At 35.3% G+C, this 19,126-nt stretch overlaps 1 protein-coding gene across 1 annotated transcript in view; it reads right to left on the bottom strand.

Moving 5' to 3' along the window:
• The window catches only part of LOC129218411 (caskin-1-like), a gene marked incomplete in the record, with an annotated part of 129,453 nt that extends 125,891 nt beyond the window's left edge, over nt 1-3,562 (bottom strand). The window contains 1 exon segment of the mRNA XM_054852667.1: nt 3,514-3,562. Within this exon segment, the coding sequence (XP_054708642.1) occupies nt 3,514-3,562 (49 nt within the window).
• Between the last annotated feature and the right edge of the window lie 15,564 nt (nt 3,563-19,126).

Genomic DNA, 19,126 nt, shown 5'->3' with positions numbered 1-19,126 from the left:
CCTATTCCGAAATATTAATTCTAACCAATGGATAAGGGCCTATTTCATTGAAAGTAGTAGGTGTACGAACACTTTTGGGAGCCACTGTAGGTGAAACAAGGATAAGAAATACGCAAAATGACATTTCTTGACCAAAATAAATAATCGCCAAATATTTAAGAAATGCTTGAAACGACGAGGGTGGATTAGGGGGTCACCCTCTGATTGTGGAGTAACTCACAACATTAAACTTCGCGCGCGGCTCCAACTTTGGCCTCATTTTTTACTACCGATACCACCAATGCCTCGGAAGAGTTTTTGAATCTACTTCAGCACTTCCGAAGAAAAAATTCAAAAGTCCCTTTGATTTCCGAATTAAGTCACCATTCAAAACGTCTTTAATCAATTTCTTACATAAATGCTCTAAATTCTTCCTAAACAATAGAAATAGCTTGAAAAAAAATCTCTAATTCTATGAATGGTGTTAGTTTTAAACAACTCAGAAGTATAACTAGAGTTTAATTTCAGAAATTGAGGGAGTGGGAGGAGGGGCACTCAAATGTTCTCGCAAGTACAAAAAATAGTCATAAAAAATAGACTATTTTTTGCATTAATAATCATAAACATTGATCAGAAAACCCCTTTTAAAACTTGCACCCGAGTTTGATTTGACGTGCAGTGGCAGATTTAAAATATAGCAAATCTTGCAATTGCACGAGAGGCCCCGTAACCATAGGGGCACTTTAGGAGTTACAAAAATGGTTCTTATGATAAATGTTTTACAACTTCTGTGATAGAGAAATAGATCCCCAAAATGTATTTTAACGGGTCTTAAACTTGTCGCTCAGCAGAAGCGATACAGAAAAGACTGCATTACTGTGATTCATATTACAAATATCGAAAAATTACCATCGGCTCAACGGGAATCTAACAAAATGAAATAAAACCGGTTTCGCCATCTCATATTTGTTTCCATAGTCTCCAATTCGGCAATATATCACCAAATGATCGTCAGTCTGAGACGCTATATTAGTTTTGCATTGAAATAAGTAATTAATAGCCACAAAAAATGAGTAAATAGGCTTTTTAGAACACCCGATCGAAAACAAAAAGGGAAGTGCACAACTGGAACGTACGCACACCCCACATTTATGCCTTCTACAGCTTACCAATTTTGAGTTATGACTTAAAAGAGATACATACGTACATCTAGCCGAAAGATATAACGCAATAATTAACTTGTTTGGTAACCTGAATGCAGTATTAAAAACTCTTTCAGCGGTGACTAAAATAGAAATTCATACTGAAGTTTAAGTAAACAATTTTATATGAAAACACTAACTCAATTTACTTTGTATTAAAAAGTAAAACAGCAAAGGTCCTTTTTTTTCCCTAAAACATCGGCCAATTCCATCGGCTTTTTGATGTTTTTTAAGGCCGATGGGCCGATGTTTCCTGCAAGTTAGCATCGGCTGCCGATGCCGATGCCGATGGATTAATTGTTGAACCATCTGCGCCGATGCATCGGTCGAGTCCTACTTTGCAGACTGTGAACCATAATTTTGGGGGCAACAAAAATAGGGTGAATTTTTCCGGGGTAGGCACGATTGACTTAGCCATTCATACCTTCAGTGGGTCGATGAAATGAGTACCAAGCGTGCTTGGGAACGAAACCCGGGGGGTTCCGCGTTCGGTTTGACCACCTACTTTGTTTCCATGGGCTGTGGTGGTTCGGTTTTAGTTTTTAAAATAGGGAGAATTTCTTTCATGCTGTTTTTTCTCGAAACTAGTACTACTTCGAAATTATGCGGATTTTCTTATGAGACCCTCTTTCATAGCTCTCTTCGCGCACTAATTTTAACAGAACTTGGAAAACACTTTGGCTTGATCAGCCTCGGATCAAGAGGGTCTGATAAGCTGAGGCATGACCTTGACAATGTTTAACATTTTTTGGTGAGTTCAGAGAAGAAGAGATGTGCAGCTGGCGAGGATTTGAGTAGAAATACCTTCGCAAAACAACAAGAAAAGAAAACCAATTCAACTTTGGGACAAACACCTTTCCCTCTTACACGAAAAAGAACTAAATATTGTCAAGGTCAGGCCTCATTTTATCAGAGCCATACTATAGTTTGCAGGCTGCTACTAAAAAAACTGACAGAACCCTACAACTGACAACTTTACCTAAAAATTAAAACCGTATGCCTCACGAGAATGCAGAAGAGTATAAAATTAACTCTATATTTCCCAACCTCGGAATCATATGGAACAGGGAACACACCAAAATTAAGTTACTGATACCTTTTGCAGAGTGAAGAAGTAAAAATGACAAAGTTAGAAGATATTAAAGAACGTAAAATAAGCTGAGCACTTTGCCGGGAGAAATGTGGATGATTTATCACCAAAATCGGGACAAAAGAAAAGACCAAGGAAGAGACCACAACAGTATCGTTGGAGAGATAGGATTGTAAAGGTTTCAAGAGCAAAATTGAGAAAATTTTCTGCAAAACAGGACATATTGGAACCGTTCAGGAGAGATCTTCATCTACAAGGAAACTCCCTCAACCCTGCAACAGTATTTGAGACAAACGTATTCCTTCTCCTCCCCTTGCTGTGATGAAATCTGGATCCCTGTCCGCGGTTATGAGAACATTTACGATTTAGAGTAATATACCACCATGAAATAAGCATTCTAAGTAATAAACCTCTGATATGTTGCAACTGCTTCTGAATACTTAGTATCTTATTCAAAGATGTCAGAAAAACACAATTGAAGACATAACGTACCACTACTTTGCACTTTAATGATGACAACATTTAAATGCAAGTCGTAAACTTGCTTTCATTTCGTGGCGAAAACACTTTCAAAACCCGCAACCATAAAAAGCCCATTCTTCGATCAAGAAGGGTGTTATCTTTTTTTTTTTTTTCGAGCTTCCAAAGGATATTTCGAAGAAAAGCTGCATAAGATTACGTTTTGTTCACTTTTCCCACTTGGAACTTATTATTGCCGACATTGATTTTTTTATTTTTTTTATTATTTTTTTTTTTTTAAGTATCTTTAATACAATACAAGAGGGGGTTTTGCTTATTTATTTAGTCAGATTTTAATCGATTTGTTCATTGTCCGAGTAGAGTCAAGGTTAGCTTGTTTTTCCAGACTTCGTTTGCTTTTAAAGATAAGAATTCACACCTAGAGCAGAATCGCTTGGTTTGAAATCAAAATGGCGAGGTCGTTGTGACGATTTGAACTAATTTAAGTAAAATTTAGGTAACACACGAAGTTTAGGTTCGTCATTCTGCTGAATCAGTAACTGTTAGTTGGAATACCGCTTTTAGTATAATGTTGAAATTAAAATAAAAGTTTAAAAAAAAAAACATTTTGTGATTTCATTTTGTAATTAATGAAGAATATCTTGACCACGGAGAGATAGCGGGTGAACTGGAGGCGGAAAGGGAACAATTCATTTCGTAGTAGGTATGATCAGCGCAAGTTCGAGAGCAGGAAAAAACGTAGCACGTTCTCGCCAATCTTACCTAATTGCAAAATGAAGTTTTCTGTTTCCTCTTTCAATTCATCTGCCATCTTTACGAGGTCAAGCTATACTTGAAAAATGAAAAGATCGCTATATTAAGAAGTTTGGAGTTCCCTGTCTTGAAGAAGCAATGCGAAAGTTACTAATATAGTTACCGAAAAAATAGTAGACATTGAGTAACTGAAGTAAAAGCCTTCACAAAACAGCACGTCAATGCTAAGGCTTTCGGGTTTGAGCGTCCACACTAAAAACATCAATGCGTTTTCACATTTTCAATGACACACGGTTTTAAGAAATTTGTGTTTAAGATAGCAAGTTTACCTATTTCATTAACAACCCCCCCCCCCCCCGCTTAAAATAGTAACTTTAAACCAGGGATGCGGGGTCGGAGACTGACCGAATTTGAAGTAAAGTAGTCGGAATCGGGCAGACGTGAATATAAAGGTTTAAAGTTCCAAGAGTCGGAGTCTTATTTTCCCTCAAAAAGTCTGAAACTCTGGCAGTGCTTGCGGAATCGTAGTCGGACCCAGTTTGGGGTAAAGGAGTCGGAGGTTCTAAAATTTTCGGAGTTGGAACTTGTCATTTTCCCTGCGACTCCGAAGCCATGCTTTAAACATCTATTTTTTTTATTAATTTTGTATGAGTTGTTAAATGTAATAAAACTATCAATACTCATGTTACATTACAATAAGATATTAATATTTTCAGTAAGTTATCGCCCTGTAGCCCTGGCTAAGGCAGAAATACATGAAAGACACCGCCAACCCAGTCAGAGTTGGCGGTGTCTTTCATGAAGATATTAAAATGTTTTGGTGCATAAAAATTTTATATAAGCCTAATAAAGTTTTACATCAGTTTTCCAACCTCCAGTATACCTGTATCATTTCTTCCAATGAAAAATCGCCAGATAATGAGTGCTGGTAAAATGGTACATTAGCTAAAAGTGAAAGAAGTTTCAATATTTCCCGATAATTTAGTATTTTTGACATTGGAGGTTAAATACCTCCACCATAGACTGTAGTTCTTCTCGGCGTTTTGCACCAATTAGATAAGTGATATAGAATGAATATTCCTTCCACCCCGTTACATATAACATATCGACTGTACCTTTCGTTCATTTTGATTTTTTCCGCTTTTAACATCTCTTCCTTTCACTTCATTTGGAGCAAAATCAGTTGCACGCGTCATTTTTCCGCACCGGTTGAATAAGCGAGTGTCTGCAGAATGAAGAGCTGGAGGTTTCTCACGCAAACTCTGCCCCTATCTCTCTAATCAAGGGACTGACTCATCAAGTATTGATCCTTAACGAAGGTACCTTTTAATGACGTCAGGATGGGATACATTTGCGGTAAAACTTCAAATCATAGTTTTGAGAAGGAAGGAAAGAGTTATTGGAAATGTGTGGTAGTTATCATTTTTTAGAAGATTTCTAAACATAGAAAAAAAGGAATCCTTAAAATATAATTCATGCCATATCAGTAGATTTTCCACAACATCCAGATAAGTGGGCACATGTAGGATCTTCCAATGAACCTAGCCAGGGATCGAACCTAGATCGGCTAGTTGAAAGACAGCGTCTCTCAACACTAGACCACATTGATACACGGTCTTCAGAACCTAATACACAGTATGATTTTTAAAAAAAATAGTCGAAATAATTAGTGATAGAATAAAAGAAGAGTAGTAATATGTTTTGAAGCTTGCATTTATTTAATATAACACTCAATACAACGTTTTGAATGGTCAACCAATTTATCGAAAGACTTTTTAAATTACGTATGTTTTGGGACATGTTCTTCAGCACCTGTATCACGGCTGCTTGAATATCACGGTAAAAAGCTCCTTTCATTGCAATTTTCGGTTTCGAGAAAAGAAAATAGTCGCACGGTGATAGATCAGACGAATACGAGGGGTGATCAAGAATATGATTTATTTTTTGTTCCCGACACAGAAAACTGCAATGAAAGGAGCTTTTACGATGATGTTCCACCCAATTAAGCAGCCATGACACAGGTGCTAAAGAACATTTTCAAAACCAAATTTAAAGAGTCTATGGATAATTTGGTTGACCGTTTAAAATGTTGCAACGAGTTGTCCGGATCATATTTTGAATAAATATTAGCTTTAAAACACAAAACCACGTTTGCTTTGTTCTATCACTAAAAATTTCGGTCATTTTTCAACCTCATTGTGTAGTTTGTTCATTAAAAAATCGCAAGATTTTGGTCGAGAAAGGCAGGCACAGAAAAGTGATTGAAAAAAAAAGTAAAAAAGAAAGAGAAAACAGTTTCTCCGACCATTGCGCATGTAAATCTACTAGTGCATCATTCATGAATTCCTTCCCAGGGTCAAAAATAACGTTTTTGTAAACATAAATCTCACTGGTGCATAAAGAGGGATTGTACTTTACGACTTGAAAAAGTACCAACACGTACTCCAGCCCATGGTCACTCGGAAAATTCTACACAAAGTCATTTGCAAACAAAAAAAAAAAAAAAAAAAAAAATACCCCAGTAGTAAATTTATCTCTCATCAACTCTTTCTTTTGTCACAAAGGATTTCAAACATCATCCGTCTACAGCAGCGTTTCTTAAATTGTGTTCCGCGGAACCCCAGGGTTCCACGGAGCTTTCTCAGAGGTTCCATGAGATTTGCATATTTTCTTTTCACACTTTTCAAATTTGTCACTAAAAAAATCGACAAAAATAACGCATTTTCAAAAATATATTTACTGTCAATTTCGTATTTAATTTAATCATTATTACCCAACTGGGTTAGCCACTGTGGGAACAATTTTATTTCTCGCCTAAAATAATGCAAACTTTTGACTATCAAAAATAGCATGAAATGGTGCCTTTAAGGTTTTAACTTTGAAATTATTTCGAGATCAATCCCAAAACGCCTATTTTTCACCTAATGTCTCCAAAGATAACGTAAAATTGAGTTTGAAAATCTTCAATTTTGAAAAAGTTCGGAAGAAGCTAATGACTCTATAATACCGCCAAAAATAGTTTAAAAGTGGTTTCAATATTTTACAAATTTCGGGAAAGCACCTCGAATCCCTTTCCTACAACATTACCAAATATTGCCATAAATTACGATTTTTTTCATCAATTTCAAATATTTTGCCCTCGATACTAGCCACTCTCCCAGTATCTATGGCAAGGCCGTAGTGGCCTGATCGGTAAGGCATCGAACTTGTGACCGGACTCCAAACCCCCGGGGCCAACCCCCTCCAAAGCCCGGGTTCGGTCCTCGCTGGTCGAAGATCCCCTGTCTTCATTAATGGTGACTGGGGGACGTTAAATATGATCGTAGTCAAAAAGTCATCCAAGTAAAACGATACCTCTGAGGGTGCTGAACCAGAGATTACTCTGTTACTGGTCTGATTTCAAAAAGTCGGAGCTGTTTTCAGGGTCCCATCCAACTGGTTAAGCCACAAATATCGGCAGGTACGGGGGACTCTGGAATGAAAAGTATCTATGGCAGCAGTTGAAAGGACAATTTAAGCATTTAACGAGGGATGACCAGTTTAAGGAGGAGTATTGGCCACGAGGGTCCAAATGATTTAGTTTTGTCTATTTATACAGCGACTCTAGTTCATTCTGAGAGAACACACAGTGACATCAAAATCTCTGATTTGCAAATAAATTTTTAAAATTTCAAAAATAAGAGATACTTAAAAAATTTTAATTTTAAGGTTTAAAATATTTTTTTGCGTAAATTTAAGTAAATTATTAATACATTGAATAATTAATATAATTGAAGTAAAGTAGGTAAAGCATATCAATATTTCTTTTCCAAATTAAGAAGCTATTTTAATCATATAACTTATGCATAAATTGAGGTTATTTATCCCTTTTAAAAATTCTGAGTATTTCTCAGAATCTCAAGTAGGAGTGTTGGCATTTTAGAATAAGAAGTAACAATTAGCAATCATCAATAATTAAAATGATCTATAATTATGTGTATTTAATTAGCGATTTAATGACTAATAGCTAATGTGATAGTCTCTACCTGGATAAGAACCTGGACATTCTTTGAAACAGAATACTGGCTACGCCACTGCAAACTATTGAAACATCAGGGGTTCCACGAAAAAAGCGAGCATTAAAAAGGATTCCACTAATCAAAGAAATTAAGAAACGCTGGTCTACAGAATGGTGGAAGTTGCTGCAGAAAGAGTCTGTTACAAAAGCTTACTTTTAAACAGGGACGTGCACAGAAATTTCGGGGCCCGTCAGCCGTCACAAATGGCTTTTCCGGGACCCTCTCCCCACTAGCGCAGCCAGAAACTCTTCTGAGGGAGGGGGGGTGGATCAAAAATATCTTCTGGAAGGGTAATTTTTTTGAAATCAAAAATACCTTCTGAAGTTGGTTTTTTGATCAAAAAAAAAAAAAACCCTCCTGGAGGGGGTTCTTTGATCAAAATAGTCCTTTCATATGTTTCAACTATTGTATTAGAAAACGCATTTATGTTAAAACCAATGCCTCTGGGGGGCGTTTTTACCCCCAAAACTCCCCCCCCCCCACTGTCCCTTCCCAATGTTTATCCCTACGCGTCTTATCCCTAAATCTCAGGTTCCCTTCATGCATAGTCCCGGGTTTACAGGTGCCCCCCCCCCCCCCGTCTTTGAAAATAAACTTTTCACAAATTGAAAGTACAGTAGACTCCAACTATCCGAATCTCTTTCATAATTACAATTCCCAAAATAATGATTCTGTACAAGTGTTATTCCCTCCGCAAACCTAGTTGAACAAATAATTCACTTCGGCAGAGATATTCAGTAAGTAATGACTTTCACTTATAAAGTACGATGTGTACATACTGCACTAATGTACAGCACTTAGAGAAGTACGCTTAACAAGCAAAAGTGCTGCCTTTTCGTTTGATTATAGAAGCTCTCTTTCTTTAAAAATATTTTTTTTCTCCCATTTCCAACATACATTTAATAACAAATCAAAATAGACCCTTTTTTTTCGGAAAACATCCAATTATCCGAATTTTTGATTATCCGAATGAGGTCCGGTCCCAATTGATTCGGATAATTGGAGTTCTACTTTAATTCAAAAAAATACATTTTTCATGTAAAAAGAATGGTGTATTTTAAAGATTCGAAATTAACAAAAGTTCGCATAAAAACTAGAACGTCTGTTAGATTACCAACATTTTATTTTTTTATTTATTTATTTTTTATTTTATCAATAATTACTTTTTAATGTTTGAATCAATTCTTCTTTTCACATATACTCCAGTCTTTACTTTTTTTTTTCAAAACCAATTAGTTTTCCATAATTTTTTTCAATTCAGTATTTTCTGACCTTTCTCTCAACACAACAGAAGTCACCTATTTTCAACACATCACCTACCATGATGCACATACTTGGGCATTTCGTTGAAATTCGCGCAAAATTACGTTCCGCGAAACCCCATCGCTCCAGGGTCCATCGTTAAGAAACACTGCTTTATAGGATTAGTGTTCAATTATATATGTTTTTCGAGAAAGTTTGAAAATCAATTAGCGCGGACACTCAAAAACTTCGGTAAACATGATTTTTTTTTTTTATTTTTTTTAAATATAGAGCATGTAAAAAAGCAAAAAGTGAAGTACTGCAATGTAATTTTTAAGTAAAACACAATTCGTCACATACACGTGTTAAACTTAACTTGGGCTCCTTAAGACTAACTTAAAGAAAGACTAACCTAAAGAAAAACCTAACCCACCGACTTAAAAAAGAGTTTAGATATGAATTGTTATTTGCTGCGAACAGAACATTTCTTCACTAATAAATCACGAATTCGTTTATGGTGGAACAATTAGATGGTATCGGATTCCTCTGGCCTTTCAAGTCATTAATATTCAGGAGCATCAAAGTTCAAAGGTCCGACGTCTGGACAAAAATAACTCAGTTGTAGTACAGTGACGAGTTCATTGAGATACAAATATCTCCCCATCACATCCGGATATGGGTGAATGCGGATAATAGAATTCCGAATACGAGAGTTCTACAGAATGTATCACTAACTTTAAGTTTATGACCATGTAATAAATGAAAGTTCTACGTATTTCTTTAACAAAAAAAAAAAAAAAAACATAAGTTTACTTGTATGGTAAAAGAGCATAGTCAGCTTCATTATTGTTGCCGCTCGGCAAACTCCAAAAATCAATTTTTTTCTTTTATTTTTTTGTAAATACAGAACGATGCTAACGAAGAAAAGTTGTTCCGACAATAAGAATTTAATGCACACCTTTGCGATTAAAAAAAAAAAGTAAAAGAAAGTAACATTAATAAGAGGTACTAATCAGCAAATTTTTTGCAAACACGTGTTTTTCGGGGCTAAAAGAGCCTTTTTTTTTTCAATGCTAAAGGAGTGAACTTATGGATGAAAAGGCATCTGAAGTACAGGGGCGTGCACAGAAATTTTGGGGAAATTTAATGGGCCATATTGCTTACCCCTATATACAGTAGACCTCGTTTTACGCGGGAGTTCCGTTCCTCGGAAATGCGGCGTAAATCAAAACCGCGTAAATTAAGACTTAATATTAGTGTTAAAATAGGGGGCTAGGTTCCGTAGATAAAAAACATACTTCATTCTAGAGATAACTAATTGTATAAGAAGTTTAACGTGTACTTATATCGATTTCTATGCACAATATGCATAAAGAAAACACAAACTAATTAGTGTTTACTAAAAGGAGCTGAGTATGATAGTCTTTTGGCAGTCAAGAATATTTCTTTGCAGAGCATTAACACATCCATGATCATTTCCATAATAGAATCTCTCTTCCGTGATAGAATCTTCCTTCACTAATAAATCAGAAAGATCACTTCTATTGTCAAGGAATGGATCAAAATTTTCAGTGTCAACGTTTTTGGTTCTGTGTCATCGATGTCGGTATCCTCGTTGCTTTTTCCTAAAAGCTCTTCTTCCAGTGAGTTCTGAACTGTGAGTTTAATTAAGCCCTGAATCGCGCGCGCGCGTCAATGAGGTTCTATCCTCCTTGCCGCGCGTAGAATAAGTAGCGATGTAGCGACACGTTCGCCATCTTGGGGCTAAACGATGCTTTTTCCCATGTCTGCCCTAGGTGAAGTAGCGTGTTTTGCTTCTTGAATGTGGTATCAGATTTACTCTATGTTAACCACGATCAAGAAGCACTACATTTAGGAAGCAAAACACGCTACTTCACCATATTAGACGTAAGAAGAAAGCATCTTTCAGCACCAAGATGGAGGACATGTCGTTACTTAAGCTACGATCTAGGGCTTTAAGTTTAATAACTTTACTTCTGGAAAGAGCTCTGGAACCAATCGCATAAAATGTCTCCAGTGGCCCAAGCTCGATTATTAGCACACCAAAATGCAGTGGATTACGCGTGATCTGTAATCTTTAGGAATTTGGATTTTGAAGGAGGGGAAAATTTTATCTGTTTTCCATTGCCATATCCGCGTAAAACCAAAACTCATCCGCATAAAATAAAATAGAGGTGTCAAATCTTAAATCACGTATAATCGAAACCGAGTAATATAAACCCGCGTAATACGAGGGTCTACTGTATTTCACCTCCACTTAAAAAATCTCGGGCCCCCTTCAGGCTCGGACTAACAGGTATCCCTTCTCCCCCCCCCCCTGTGCACGCCCCTGCTGGAATGACTTTACCTACAGCAGACCGTCAAAAACCCGGACGCACTAACATGGAGTTTTTGTTTTCTTTCATGTCCAGTAAAAAAATAAAAGATTTTCTTGGTGTTTTTTTTTTCTCGAAAATCCGAACAAATTGAAAATTTAAATACCTGTGGTCCAATTAATTCGTTCCCCCCCCCCCCCCCCCGCTCTTTTGTATTATTTACGGAGATCCCGTTACGAAAGATTTCACGAAAGGACGCAGCAGACAAGAGTTAAACTTTTAAATTGCAAAACATTGTACTCATCAAGCGCTGTACTTATTTCTTACAGGAAAATCGATGACTTTTAAGCACTTTCCGAACTGAAAGAACGGTCCATACAAGAAAAATATTAAAAGAGAAATATGACTGACGTAAATGAATCTGCATTTTAAAATCGGAGTTTTTATAATGAAAATAGCTACACTACAATATTTTTCAGTCGTTCTGTTTTTCTTAATAAATTATTTTCCGCACATTGAATTAAACTTACATTTCAGTTTTCATTCCCATAAACGAAATAAATTTTAGCTCAAATAAAGCTGATAATATCTCAATCGCACTGAAAATGCGGCAATTAATACTGACCAATTTGGTTTACCCTTAGTTTCGCTGACATTTAAAATTTCCTCTCCCCTAACATATATCAAAAGGTAAGATTGAAACTAAAAAACAGGGGGGGGGGGGATTTCGTGTCGCGGCAAAACTGGGGGAACACCATTAATGTTAATGCTAAATATTGTGCAAGAATTTCAAAGCAACTACATTTCACTGCACAGTTTTTTTAATATCATATCCGTAGTTTCAAGCCCGTACAGGATATCATAAAAGGGGGAAGATTCATGAATTACATGAAAATGTTACAGGGGTTGAATGAGGCAAAACACTAAAATGCACACACTGTTCACTCAGCAGTTAACTTTAGATAAAAGTGCATTCATTAACTTATTTTTATTGTCAATGGGATCAGAGGCAGAGACGGCAAAAAAAAAAAAAAAAAAAAAAACGGGGTAGTTGAAAAGAAATTTTAATTATTCTCTACGGTTAGAGGATAGATTCGCAATCCCACCTCCTCACCTTGGTTATGTCCTTGAATGAGATGGGGTTTGACTTCTGAAACCCTTTCTTTTGTTCTTTGGTGCCCACAACCAAGTTTTAACGTTGAATTATTTTCATCGATTCTCGAGTATTTATTGATGTAAAATTTTTTTAAACGTTTCCTTGAAAGAAATAAAAAATGACTTAATTTAGAACAGTTTCTCATTTAGTTTCTATGGCAGCCAAGGACAAACAGCTGATCGATTACCCCTTGAAGTTCAAAGAACATAAAGAAATCTGTCTTCAATGAAACTCAAAAGTGAAAAACATAAAAACAAAATTACTATCATAGAAATACGGGGGAGGGGGTTACAATATTTGTTACAAATTATGAGTGGATCGGAGATACGTAGGTAGTTTCTCTCTTTCTAAAATACGAAAATTTTCTGTTCCATTACCTTTCTCGGTTTGCATATAGAAGTGGAAATCTCTCAGGTAGAAACGTAAGTACCGAGTACTCAGTAACTACTCGGTACTCGGCCAAATTTTGATCAGATACTCGGCCAAAACCGAGTAGTTGCGAAAAATTGAATATTGTCCAAGACAGATATTAAAATTTATAAAAAAGAGCAAGCATATAAAATATTCTGCAATCATTCACAATTCAAATTTACAAGTCAAATTTAAATTTTGAGAATAATGTAGTTTGTAATGCTCCAATGGAATAAATCTTTAGTGTCCCCAAAGTTAATAAAACTTATTTATTAAAAATTGTGCAAAAAGGTAAATATAGAAAATAGAATTTTTATATTAAAAATGAATTTTTGCTACAAACAAAAATTTGTTGTAAGAAACATAAACATACCTTTGCTTAAAAAATAAAAGGAAATAAAACAAAGTTAAAAGCAGTGCAGACACGTGTTTTGGCATTACAAGGAATTCCTTTTTCAATTCACAAAATGTGAGCTCGTAAATTTAAAGGCATCTGACAAAAGTCCGATTTTTTTGTCGAATGTCTTTACATTCTTCAGCTCACATTTTATGCACTGAAAAAGCCGTTTCTTGTAACGCAGAAACACGTGTCTGTAGTGTTCCTGCACATTTGTTTTATTTGCTTTTAAAAATTATTTATGTGTGGCGGACTAGAACTATAATAGATTGGTATAATTTGTTTTAATTCCACTTTTCTTAATCATACCTTTTATTTATTTATTTTTAATTTTAAAAATAATTTTTTTTGTAAAATTTTTGACACAAACAAAATTTTTTAAATAATGCGTAATTATATTTCAGGAGGAATTTAGTTTTAAAAACTATTATATGGACAATGAGGTCTATACTACTATTCCAATAGTTCAAAATTCATCACATGTGTGTCGGTGGTTCTTCTGAAAACATGATTGGTACTTGGTAACTCGGCCGAGTAGTGAAAGGCCGAGTACTCGGTAACTCGGTAGAGTAATGAAAGGGCGAGTACTCGGTGCTCGGCCAAAGTGCTACTCGGTACATCTCTACTCTTAGGTATTGACGAAGTAACATTACCATCTTTCAACGATGCAATAAACTTGTATTGATAAAATTACAGCTCTTTTTGTTCAAAATACAAGTGAAAAAAACATTTCATGAACACAATTCAATTCATAATGAAATAATCAATGCTCATATGCAGCCAGCACGTCAGACGACGATAAAATAGGGTTTTTTAAAGCCGAAATGGAAAACATACGTTGAACAATAAGTATTCAGGATGCTTAATAAGTGTGTGATTTATTTCACTTTTGTAAGAATTTTGTTCAGAAATTCAAACATAGTTTTTTCGTACAGAACTAGACTGTTCACAGAATATGTAGCCCTCTTTTCGCTCCGCAAAACATTGCCGCTAAGCCATTTTTGGAGATTTTCTCTTGAATAATAATAATAAAGTTAACGAATAGGATTCACATTAGCCGCCAGCTTGGCATCAATTTGTTCTTGTCCAAGTCAAGCACGTGATTCAGGTCGCCAAATTGCGCAATTCTGTATTAACATTTACATCTGGTCCATCTTTCCTGTGAAAGAAGTTTAGAACAGAGTAATTTTTGCTGGCTGTATAAAAAAACTTTAAAAAACCTTAAATTTATATTTGTATGATATTGCATTCCCGGGGTTACACTTGTAAAAATAGAAGCAACATTTTGCTGAAGTCGTTTTTATTTATGCGAAAAAGTCTAAGCATTTTCTTCTGGTTTCCAAAGGCGCTTAAACCTAACAAGGCTTAACACTTCTAGTCTAAGATAAGAAACGGACCATTTAAAAGTGAGTCCACACACCAACGCCTCAATGATAATTGGAGATTGCGTAAAAAAACTACTCTCTCTCTCTTCCCAGTCGGTAAAGCAAAGCTAAAACGGGGGTAAGAAGGGAGGGAGGTCTGAATAAGGGTGGCTGGAACTGTTTCTCCCCCTCTCTTCCGAGTACGCGCGTGTCGCACAGATGTTGAGCCTCGGATTTCAAAAACAGCTCTCCAAGCAAAGAGGCCCAAGAGTGGGGACTCAAATATGAAGTTTCCAAAAAGGATAGATCTTCCAAGTAGGTTTTCTGGGTGATAATCCTCAAGCCATTGACTTCCAAGCCCTTATTTCTTGGGCAGGTCATTGTTATTTACACTATTAATTCAATGATTTACAGTACACAAGAAGTAGAAGCAAATTTACTAGTCGACATTCTTTTTTCTGGTCTTAACTTTTTTTTTCGAAAAAAGGAACAACAGTCGACCGCTACAACGCGATTCGACTAACGCGAAATGGCTATAACGCGAATTTTTCACGAGTAACGAATTTTAGAGGTAACTTAAATTTTTCGCCCACAACATGATTTTTTTTTTTTGGAAGGAAGTATCAGCTTAGCTATAAGCTACTAAATATTGAGTGCCTGAATGTTATTTCATCTCTTTATTCATCACTAACAGCCAAAGTTCCCACACCAAACTAGTCTAGAGTAACTCTTCAATATTGTTACTGTATCTATTGTACAGTGCTATTATAGAGCATCATTTTAATTTTACTACATGCTGTGCGTACCGTATTGTTATATTTTATGTCTTTCATTCTCATTGGTCATTCATTTTGTGCATCTTAAAGTATTTCATGTTGAATAACAGTTTTTTTATTTTTTAAATACAGTAAAAGTTCATTTCTTTATGCAAGAAACTGTAGTGTATAGTTAAGGAATGCTTTAGAACAGTTTGAGGGGTGTTTATAAGTGTCTAAAAGTATTTGGTATGCTTTAAAAAAAATTTTATGCATATATTTTTCCACAACGCGAAATTTCGACTTACGCGAGGAGTCTTGGAACGCATCCCAGGCGTAAGTCGGAACTCGACTGTACACAACAAATTAGTTTTTTAACTAACTAAAAGATAAAAGTTATCAGCAAAATTAAGAATTAACAGCGTATAATTGCACAAAAATTGTAGATTACTGCATACACGTGTTTCGAGAACGCAAGGAACCTCTTTTACGATACAAAACAAGTCCGCTTAGGATGAAAAGACATAAAAGTTATCACTTAAAATAAAGGTTAATGCAACTAATTAATAGATAGACAACGCGGATGAGGTTAGGGAAAGTAGCGACCGGGTGAGAAATTATAACAAAATAAAAATTTTAGTCGCTTACTTTTTTTTATTTAGTCGCCACGTCGCGACTGGTAACAGCTATATATTTTCGGGAGAGGATCAAATAAGTTATCATATATGGACAGTCTCTATGCATTTTCAAATCGGAAGTAGAAAAGGTAAAAAGATCGAAACAAAACGAGAAAGAACCGACGAGGCCAAAACAAATATTACAACGATTCGAAGGCTATAGATTCTCCCGCTTCCAGAAGACGTCGTCCCCTCCTACACCCACTTTTCGAACTGCGACGAGGGCCAATTGCAGGCACGCCACAGCTGTTAGCTAAGAAAATAGAGGTTGTGAAGGTCAGCGAAGAGTTAAAACGGAATATATGGGAAAGGTGTTTTTATCTCCAAAAAGCTGGAAAGCTATTCGTTTCAGATGAGAATATTATTGTACAGTTGAGAAATCGAGTATCATTAAAACTGGAGATGTAAAATTTCCGGATAATTTAAAGCCATGAAAAAATAAAAATAAAAAAATAAAATAATTTTTCCCCTGAGATTTTTTTCTGGAAAAAAATTAAAGAGCGATTTTTTACCATGCAGTTTAATCATTATTATTTTCTTACAAAACTTAAAAAGGGATATATTGCTGTCCCTCCTTAGAAATATGCATAGAGCTTTAAATACACTTTTCGTTTTCTAACTGCCGCTATATTTCTAAGTTCAAAACACCAAAAATTATCCAATAAAGTGTAATTATCATTTGGCATTTAATTTTGAGTATGGCACGATTTTTATAAATTGCTAAATCAAATTTTTGACAGATAATTTTTTTTCCCTCAGTAAATTGTGATAGAATTGATATTATTGATGTAACTCTGCCCTGTGTATCCATTAACATTTTCAAAGAGAAACGTAGTATGTAATATTTTGGTGCACAGGGAAATTAAATTATCTTACAGCTTGCATTATTAAAGCAAATATTTTCATGTACGATGCTTAGCATAAAATAATTTTAAACCAAAATAAAAACGTAAATAATATTAATTTCTGAATAATTCTGAATGTGCAAGAAATTTCGAAAATTTAAATTTCTCCTGAGCGGAAATAAATCAATCCAGAAAAAGATTTTTTTTTTTTTCAAAATCATCTTGAAAACAATCAATCAAATTATTTAACAGAGGGGGAAAAAGCAGCTTAGCTTTACAATGAGAAAAAAAAAGATAAAATAAATAGCAGTATTTAAAAAAAGCGAAATTTGAAAAGACCAAAAATAAAAAACACTGGCGATTGCTTAATTTTCAAATATTATCACCAAATATAAACATTAAAATTGATTAAAAAGTTTTGAAATTATTTTTTAAAATATTTAAAACGAAAAAAAAAAACAATTTTGTGCAATTGTTTTTAGCATTGTTGGCTGTAGTAGGCGTTTGAGGTTACTTTTTATATGTTGGGTTTACTTACAATACAGGTCGTAAAAGTTATTGTTAAATATATCACACTAATAACATTGTAATAACATAGTAATAATCGATTGCAAAACATTATCGCACCTCGGCAACAGAAGCAACACTACCCCCCCCCCCCCCCCAAAAAAAAAGAACAGCATTGTAGAAAATCACTCAATAGTACTAACTTCTGATTTATTCATTCTCAAGCACTACAATACGGAGCAGAACATTTATGGCGTTATATCTACTGACTTGCTTTGTAGTCTCAATAATGAATGATGTACAAAAGGTTTTTCTTTTCCAAGTTATGAAATTTTAATAGCGTGTCAATGTTGATTATATCACTTTTACCGCACACAGCACCAGTTACGAAAGCTAACTTAGAGAATTTTGTCGTGATAAAATTTAGATTTTAAATCAATAATTAAGGTAAACATATCAGTAGTGGTCAGTGCTTCAGCAGACTCCACTTCAAGGTTACTTATACACTTTGAAGAAAGAAATGAACAATAATAATGTGATTAATATAGTGCTACTTTATGTAACTATCATATTGAACAAATTTTATTCACCAGTTATTTGAATTTAAAGTAAGTTATTCTTTATTCTTCAGATGGAAGAATGTCAGATGGCCACTACTGAAATCTTCAGATCTTAAAGTGGCCATAAGTGGATCAAATTTGAAGCTTGAGGGAAAATTTAAAAAATTGAACAAACAGAAAATTCTGGCATTTTTAGAAACTGGGACATTAAGGAAGAATTAAGCTATAATACGCTCATTGAGTTTCAAGAGAGGTAATTAATATTGTAGACCTACAGTTTAAAATTTACATCACTGTAGTTGTACTAGTGCGTTTTAAACCTTCAAGTGGCCACTACTGGTGTGTTTACCTTATGTGTTTTTCTTTTTTTCTTTTCAAATTTCTGAGATATCACTTTGGATTGCTAGGGCAGGGGCGGATTCAGGGGAGGGTCAAAGGGTCAGCTGACCCCCCCTGTGACAAGAATTTTATTATGATTATTACTAATCTTCAAATTTTTTGATTCGAAAAAATAGTACATGGAATTAATGTTAACCTGTTTTTTGCTTCGTTCTGTAAGGTATTTTTTCTCAGTGTGTCACAGTTCAAAGGATTGACTGGGTTCGTTTGAATGGGCAATTGATATTTTCAGTTTTTTTGTTCATTTTCAAATAGCAGAAGCATCGCTAATGAGCTTAATTATTAAAAAATTGTAGGGAGGGGGTATTTGAATGGGTTTTCATCTCATTGAGGGGGGGGGGAGGATGGGCATCTCTGCTTAAGAGAAGCTTTTTTACGTAGGAGATACAACGCTGACCATTGAAACTTGACCCCCCTTGCAAATATTTCTGGATCCGCCCCTGTGCCAGGGTGCGATATTATTGCCTAAGATTCGAATATTTCCCAAACCATATCAACAGAAAAGTTATCTTACCACGTCAAAGAAAGTTAATATCCTGAAATTAGACTTCCTGCACCGAGAGAATGCCCGAGAAGGAAATTCCATGGTTCTTCCTAAATGAGCCCTAAAGAGCTGAAGTTGCTTCATTACGTTCACCAGCAAGGGGTCCCTCCACCATGCTAATGATGGAAGTTTACAAACACCTTTCCAAAACACTTCTCGCGCAATGTATTCAAGCAGGAAGTGAATGACTGGAAAGTGCTCAGACTGACGATTTTGGAATAAATTGCCCGATGAAATCAAAATTTTAACTACTTAGTCAAATATTTGACTTAGGAAATTCGATGATGGCAGGTGAGCCTAATAAGACATTTTTTCAAACTGTAGATTAGTAACAAACGCGATGGTATAGGCCAGCTGTTCCCAATCTTTTT

The sequence above is a fragment of the Uloborus diversus genome, chromosome 1 (genome assembly GCF_026930045.1).
Source record: "Uloborus diversus isolate 005 chromosome 1, Udiv.v.3.1, whole genome shotgun sequence".
In the NCBI taxonomy this organism is placed as follows: Eukaryota; Metazoa; Arthropoda; class Arachnida; order Araneae; family Uloboridae; genus Uloborus; species Uloborus diversus.
Note: the sequence above shows the minus strand (reverse complement) of the source record. Positions and strands in the feature narration are given on the sequence as shown.